Consider the following 8,590-nt stretch of genomic DNA (forward strand, 5'->3'; position numbering starts at 1 on the left):
TTCTAGCCCCGGTCATGTAATTATTTTTTTATAAGTTACGACTGTAAATTTTTTTTTATCGGCAAAGTGTAAATAAAAAAAAAATAAAAAAAAAAAAAACAATGTAAGACTAATATTCTTAAAAACTAACCAAAAAAGTTTTATGGTTTAAACCTAAAAATTGCTACCCCCATTTTCTCTTTCTACTTAAAAAAATTCCCCCTTTCTCCTTTCCTGGATGGTCTTAATCCACCAAATCAAAAAAAGCTAAAATTTGCTCCCTCTCCCCCCTCCGTCTCTCTTCAATAGACTCGATCCGCCCATGGTCAGGAAGATCCAGTGTTTATCAACCAACGAGGTTGGTTAACAGAATTGTTTTGCTTACCTCTAAAAACTTTGCTTTGTGGGCGTTCTAAAAAAAAGGAAGCAGGATCCGGTTAACATATGTCAGCTATGATTATTTTTATTGAGACACCATCTAAAGCCTTTACTCAACAAAGAGCCCCAAAGCATTGAAATTTCAGCTCAGAGTTTATTTCTCCAAGCCATTTCTGAAAAGAAGCTAACCCTACATTCATATAAGCTTAGGAGTTAGCAAACACCACGCCAGAGATTCAGATAGAACACAAAAATATATAAATTAACTAACGGTTTAATGAACACCGCGCTAGAGCTTCAGACAGAACACAAATATACAATTAGCAACTTATGGTTATCTCCAACAATATAACGGACAAAAATAGATACCACTATAGACATGACAGATATTAGATAGTAGTGAAAACAGGTAGTACAAAAGGCTTCTAGCCTTCGCTTAGAAAGTGTATCCTACCAACCACTAGTGTATGGACAGGTTGCTCTAGATTGCATGTTACCAGGAGCAGAATAATCATGGTGATCACACGCCTGATCTGACCTGACTACTGTAATGCCTGGTTTATATTTAAATATTATTATATGAAAGATTTAAAGCAATTTTTTACAACCAGATGTTGTAAAAAATTCTCTAGCATTAAAATACCAAATCTACAATCACCAAAATATTCTATTCGTGCATAAATTCGATCGTGGACTCGTCCCATCGCATCAATAATAATCTTGGACTAGTCCTTTCGCATTTTTTAAGTTGATACTTTTTTCAACCTAACTCTAATGGATAATCACAAATAGATAATCACATAATAATAAACTTTTTTCTTATAGATAAATTACAAGAGTAATAGGGATCTTTATATTGCCCAAAAAAAAAAAAAAAAGTTTTTACAATTTTTCATTTCCAACTGGAGTTCGAACCTATATAATAAAATATTTTTCAAAAATACAGAGTTTAAAGCATTAAATAATCTTGCCACCGAAAAAAACCTCATACTTAATACCACTAACTTTATCGGCAACCTAACAAAAAGTTTTATACTAAAATGTTAAAGTATTTACACCTAACCAATTACGGATTGGCAGCAAATATTATACAAATATGAATTCATAAATATAAAGTTCAAAATATAGTTGCATACAACTCCGAGACATGATTAAAATAAATATCAAATATAACAATATAATAATGTGGACGTTTTTTTTATTGATTGCTATTAACGGGTGATGCGGAAGTTATCGGACAAAATAAAAATGTCAATAACTTATTTATAAATAAAAAAACAAACTACTGTTATATTTTTTTTAAATAAAGCATTTATCTTTTAATAAAAATATATTATTTTTTATATGAAAAAACACCACCATCTGCAATTGATCTCAATTTTGCTCTGACGCCTTTCAAATGTGACTGTAAAAAGTTTAAATCAATTTCTTGTCGTTTTAGTTTAATGCAATCAATCAAAACTTGCTCTGTTGAAGCTTGCCAATCTCCCTCGTAAACCTTCTGTGCCAAATGTCCCCCAAAATTTTCAATTGGTCGCGCTTGAGGCACATTTGGGGGATTGGATTCTTTATCAACGTAATAGACATATTGGTCCATCCAATTTAGAGAATCTTTAGAATAATGAGAACTTGCTAAATCTGGCCAAAATAAATAGTTAAAGTCTCCATGATACTTGTGAATAAATGGAAGAAGCCGTCTTTCTAAACATTCATTAATATAGATTGATGAATTGATTGCTACAGCCTTGGAAGTGCGAAACAATGGCTCGGACATACCACGGTCAGATATGGCTATCCACATTAATAATTTTTTTGCAAATTTTTCTTTTCCTATAAAATGAACACTTTCTGTGCATGTCTTTTTGTTGTTTGTGTAGTATCCAGAATATCCAGGCATGTTGTCCCCTGCAAAACAAAAGTATTTTTCGTCATCGATGACTAGAAGCGATTTTGTGTAATAGAGTTGGTTAGCTTGTTTCCTGCTTCTTTTCTTTGCCTTTATTTATTGTTCTATAGTGTATTTTGGAGTCTTTTCACGTTTTCTATATTTAATATTCATTTTTTTTAACTGACGACCAATTGTCGATTGATTTACACCGAATTTAATACCTATTTTTCTCTGACTGACCCCTTTTCGATTGTTGACAAGTCTCGTTAATTCGGCTTTCTTTTCTCTAGTCCAGGATGTTGGACAACCAGGGTGCTTTGTATAAGAAAACGATTGAACAGTTTCAAGTCTTTTTAGGTTATCATATATTGTACTTCGAGCAAATCCTTTCTTTTCAAAATGATTTACGATTTTTTTTTTTTTTTATATTAGGTTTTTTTACAAAAAACATTTTTAGTCGTTTTCGAAAAGATTCTCGTTCAGCTGCATTTAAACTCATTTTAAATAATTGTGTTTTAAATAATAAGTCTCGTTGTTTCAAACGGTATCTTAAAGTTGTCTGTGGCTCTTTTATTGCATTTATTTATGTTGTTTTTAAAAAAGTGTGCTATAAAATGTTCTGGAACCAGCCTTAATTTATAATTAAACATGATAAGTATACTTTGATAAATATTTTAAATGTATGTATGTATTTCGCCAAAAAGAATTTTTTTACAAAATTAGACATTACAAAATGTATATACACGGCTGGGGCTAGAAGAAGAGAAATTCAGTCTTATCGCCAAGCCCCTTTAAAACAAGAATATCAATGACAAGAAAAAAAGTATTACCGTTATCACAATGTAATATCTGCATAAAACACATATATAAATGCAAATATAAAAAATACTTTATATATATATATAATTTTATCTTTTTTCAAACTTTTATTTACTAAGGTTTCGAATTTAAAAATAAATAAAAATGAGATAAAACATGAACATCAAAGAAAGGAAAAAGATTACGGTTAAAATCAAAAATAAATATGAGCAAAAATAGGAGTGATTACTCCTATTTAAAAGTTTCAGAAGAAGTCTAGTTCGTTGTCAATTATCAAACGTTTATTTTTTATTTTATTTTTAAATTGATCAAGAGAAGAAATTTTTTTAACTCATTATCCAATAACGTGTTCCATAATTAAGATCCTCTGATTGCATTCGAGAACTTAGAGAACTAAAATATATTTAGTGCTTTAAATTGTTACAGTTGAGGTTGAGCATGAGTAAATTTGTTTTTGTTTTACACTTGTCTTGAAGCGTGTTTTTGACAAAAGTAAAGTGGTTCTAATTTAGATTTGTGGGTACTGCCTTATGCTATATTGGCATACGTAGGATAGATATGTATGAATGAAAAGTAAAAAAGTTTTAGACTTTTTTATGACTTGAAAAATAATCCTGTCTTGTAGAGTAAACCTATGTTCGTGAACCTATGCTCTATATTCTTTAATATTTTTTTGTTTATTTAGTTTATGTGGGGTTTTCAGAAGATGTGTTCGTCAGTTAGAACCCCTAAAAACTTTTTATTCAGACCAATGGTTATATTTTTTATATTGTTGGTAGGTTCAGGGGTGTTTTTTTTAGTTTGTTGATTAGAGTGGAATAGTATATACTTAGTTTTTTTCTATATTGAGTGACAGTTAATTTGATTTAAACCATATATTTATTTATTTTTAGTTCAACATTTGTTTTTTTAAAGAGCTCTTTGGTTGTATTTGATGAGTAAAATAAGTTTGTATCGTCGGCAAACATTACAGTTCTGAAGATATAAATAAGAAACAGAGAAGGATCAAGAATAGAACCTTGGGGTACACCAAGTATTGAGAGTGGTCTATAATTTTTTAAAGAAAATTATATGCCAGTCTCAATATGGATTCTCCTGATTCATGGATTGGTAAATCTTTGATATTTTCAATTTATCAGTTACAATACCTATGTAACTGATGAATTAAATATTTGGTTATTTGGGTTAAGTATCTCTTAAAAAATATCTAACGTTACTTTGCAAGAGATGTCGTCAATCCGTGAGGACTTAAATTTAGATGATTTCATAGCTATTTCTAGTTCTTTTTGATTTAGTTCATTGAAATTTAAGGAGCAGTGTGAGCCTGTTAAGTAACTTTTATATATTATTTGGGCATTGAACTTTTGATTCAATTGAATTTTTGATGCAAGTTACAATTTTCTTTACAGTAAAATATTTATATTTGAAGAAAAATAATTTTTTCTTTTATTTAAAGTAATACTGTTAGTTTTTATGATAAAAAACGTTCAGCCGCCGAGAGGAGGGCCGAAAAGGACATACGGGCTCCGGGCGCCAAGATTAGGGTGGCCCTAAAAACAACTTTTTTGAAAAAAATCTGCTCCCACCCCTTAAATGTGTTCTATATAATACGAAAACACTAGGTTTAAATTTTTTTTGAAAAAAACATATTTATAGAGGTCCCCCAAGACCCTTTAATATTTAACGGGTCCCTAATAATTTCAAAAAAAAAGTTTCTCAAAAATAGGTCAACCTGGTACTCAAATGAAGCGCAATTATATAAAAATTTCAAAAATAATATTCATTTTGAAAAATAAATTTGAAGTTTAAACTTATTTATCACAATTATCATGAAAAATTCACTTATTTCATTTTTTGCTAAAAAACAAGATTTTTACGTAGTAAAACCTAAAATAACTATACTATTTCAAAATGAATGTTATTTTTGAAATTTTTATATAATTTCGCTTCATTTGAGTACCAGGTTGACCTATTTTCGAGAAACTTTTTTTTTTTAAATATTAGGGACCCGTTAAATATTAAAGGGTTTTGGGGGACCTCTAAAAATATTTTTTATTCAACAAAATTTTAAACCTAGTGTTTTTGTATTATATAGAACACATTTAAAGGGTGGGAGCAGATTTTTTTCAAAAAAATTGTTTTTAGGGACACCCTAGCCAAGATGTTAGGGTAGCCAGAAGACGAGGAAAAATTTATTAAAGCGCTACCATATATTTAAAATATATATTTTGTGAGTGCTTTTTTCTAGTGTCTATTGTTGCCAATAAAAAAATGAGCCTTGTTGCCAATAAAAAAATATTTAAAGAAGATAAAAAAACATAAATCACTTTTATTCTTAGCACTTCAATTTTAACCAAAAAAGTAGAGAGGTAAAAGGACTCTTTCTTTGTCTTGAGTACATAGAGAAAAAAAGGAGCGGGTATTGCTAATTTAATTTGATTTTCAATAATGCTGTGGCCAAGGTTACAAAAATGGCTCAAATATGACTAGCGCAAAGTCTACGCTGATAATGTCATAGAAGAAGACTATATGGAAATTATGTATCCTAATCTTTAAAGAAAACATGAAAAACTTATGCATGATGTATAAGGTTTTAATATCAATAGTATTGAAATAAAACTCTCAAAAAATATCGCTATGATGCTTAAGACCAAAACTTTTCCAAATATAACACGACTGAAAAAATTAAGCTTTGCTTTTATTCACAATTATTTGACTTACTGTGGTATTGCGCGGGCTAGCACTAGCCATACAAAACTAAAGAAACTATTCAACAAACAAAAACATGCGTGTAGAATAGTGTTTGGAGCCGAAAGATATTTTCCTTGCAAACCACTTCTACGTGTGCTCGGTGCTTTAAGTGTGTATAAACTAAATTTACACCAAGTTTATGTTTAAACCAACAATAGGATTGTCTCTAAAATACTTTTAACTTTATTTTGACAAAATTAACCATAAGTACATAACAACTTTTTCAGATAACATCTTTGTTGCTCCGAATTTTAATTTAGAATTAAGTTTCTATTCAATAAAATACCGCAGACCTTATCTGTGCAAAACATCATCAGATATTGTTAACAAAAATAAGACTACATCAGAGCAATTTAAGAATAAATCAAAACGATTATTATTTTTCACGAATCTCAATTTATCCTACTTTATATATTATATTAATTTATCCTACTTTAGATAGTATATTATATATTATATTAATATTTATATATTATATTAATTTATCCTACTTTAAATATTTCTAAAGTAAGCTCAATCAAATAAAAAAAGATTAAATCAACAATTTTCAAAAGATGGTGTTAAAAATTCATCTAGTGATTATGTTAATTATAAAATTTTATTTTCTAATTTTTTTACTTATTACTTAAATTTATAAGTAAAGTCACAATCTACATTTTCTCAAAATAAGAAGTGATTAGTGACGGATCCAGCATTATTTGATATTTGAGCTAGTTTCCCGACATGGAGCAAACTGCAAACATTTGTATGTTTATACTTAAGTCAAGTAATGATGCTTTGCAAATAATTGCAATTATTGGAGACTGGGAACAAAAAACCCAAAAAATTTCATCCTCCTCCAATTCACCTCAAACGTGAGGGTACGTTTTAACAAATTAATAAAGTATTATTTGTAACATTTTCAAATAGACTTAATTTATATTCATCGATAAATTTTAAGTTTCATAGTATTATCTTTCATTGTTCAAAAATTATGACCATATCAAGTATAAACCCCCTCAATTTGAGGGGGTTACAAATTTTACATGGTCATCATTTTTGAACGCTAAGAGATAATACTATGAAACTTAAAATTCTAGTTAAGAATAGTACAAAAAATATTTTATTAACTTATTGCTCCTCACATTTGGGGTGGTAGGGGGATGAAAATTTAGGGCTTTTTTGATCTCAGCTTCAAATCATCGCAAATTTTTGCAAAGCATCATTATTTGACATTAGTATAAACATACAAACATTTATATAAAAATGATCTAAATAAAATATAAAAATAACAACCATTTGTTTGGAGTTTGCTCCATGTCTGGAGCTTAGCTATCTCAAACACCAAAAAATGCCAATTAACATTGATGCAGAAAATATTTTTACCTAAAAAAGTTGTGAGAACTTTTCCCCCTTCCTCTGAAATCTCAACCCCCTTTCCTACCCAGGTAATCACACCATAGTTGACAATGATGAAAAACATTATGTTAAAGTATCATGTAATGCGAATGTACTAGTTTACATAAAATTTCTAAAAATTATGATTAAAAGCTATTTTTTCGAGTTTTATTAATTTCTAATGTTGTTTTTAAACTTTATCCTTCTTTTGAAAATATTTATCTTCATCAAAATATCAGTTACATATTATTTATAGTTATAATGTTTTTAATAACATAAAAATTTAACGTATTAATTTTTGTTTCATTTTTGCATTTGATTGTCTTTAACTTTTGATAAGGTTTATGTAGAGTACATTTAGTTATTTAACACCGTTTAAAGTACTGTTCACTTTTGCAAATTCGTCGTAATTGAGGAGTCCATTTCCATCTTCGTCAGCAAATTGCATCATGTCGCTTACTTGCTTTTCAGTGAAATGAAAACCTAATTTGTTCAAAGTTTCGTAAAGTTCCTCTTGTGTAACGAACCCATCTCCATCTTTGTCAAATAGTTGAAAGCAAGCTTTTAGTTCTCCCTCATAATCCGCTTTTTCTGTTTTCTTAGACATTATTTGAGCAAATCTTTCAAAACTCATTAACCCCTCTTTTCCATTATCTATTGAGTGCATCATTCGTTGCAGCTCTTTCTTACTAGGATTGTACCCTAAGTTGTTAAAAATTTCTTTTACCTCATTAACGCTAACTGCACCATCGTTATCGGCATCAAATAAGCTAAAAGCTTCTCGATATTTGTTCAAGTCGAATTCGCTTATCTGAGACATCTCCTTCAAGTAATGAAAAAATCTCCTCTAAGTAATTAAAAAAAGTTATAACAAAAGCTAACATGCATGTAATGAGTATATATACGTATATATAAGTAGTAACATACAGAGAAGATTGAATATTCCCATATTAGAATCTAATTTCGTATTTTATGAGTCAGCACGATACAATGACTTTTATATTGAATTTGAATGGCCAACATAAAAGGTGCGTGTAGCGTTTAACATTACGTAAAAGTCTGAATTACTGTTTGTCATGTTGTCATTTTTTCAAATATAATCGATTATACATTTTGCATTATACGAAAAAAATATGTCAGTACGAGTTTGTTGTCATATATTTAAATACGCGTCTATTTAATCGTCCACATCAACTGCTATTGTTTTCTATTAAAAATGTGTAACCGGCAATTTACTTTGTATTAAAAATTTGTTAAGAGGAATTACGCAAGGAATTTTCGGATACCTATGATCGCTTATGAAGATTTATACAATTGTAATTGAGAACCATATGCAATCAAAATGCTAATATCATTATTAAGCAGCATTGAAAACGAAAGACAACCACGTATTCGAAA

The 8,590-nt window shown here is 29.2% G+C and overlaps 1 protein-coding gene and 1 long non-coding RNA gene across 2 annotated transcripts; both read right to left on the reverse strand.

Moving 5' to 3' along the window:
* Positions 1-1,690: 1,690 nt before the first annotated feature.
* Positions 1,691-2,254, reverse strand: LOC136085611 (uncharacterized). Its single transcript, XM_065806934.1, has one exon. It carries the CDS (start codon positions 2,252-2,254, stop codon positions 1,691-1,693), a length of 564 nt encoding a protein of 187 aa, XP_065663006.1.
* A 5,022-nt stretch (positions 2,255-7,276) lies between these two features.
* Positions 7,277-8,359, reverse strand: LOC136084889 (uncharacterized). Its single transcript, XR_010640923.1, has 2 exons — positions 8,120-8,359; positions 7,277-8,037 (listed from the first exon to the last, which is right to left on the reverse strand). It is a non-coding gene; the product is annotated as an uncharacterized LOC136084889 (long non-coding RNA).
* Between the last annotated feature and the right edge of the window lie 231 nt (positions 8,360-8,590).

The sequence above is a fragment of the Hydra vulgaris genome, chromosome 09 (genome assembly GCF_038396675.1).
Source record: "Hydra vulgaris chromosome 09, alternate assembly HydraT2T_AEP".
NCBI classification, from domain to species: Eukaryota; Metazoa; Cnidaria; class Hydrozoa; order Anthoathecata; family Hydridae; genus Hydra; species Hydra vulgaris.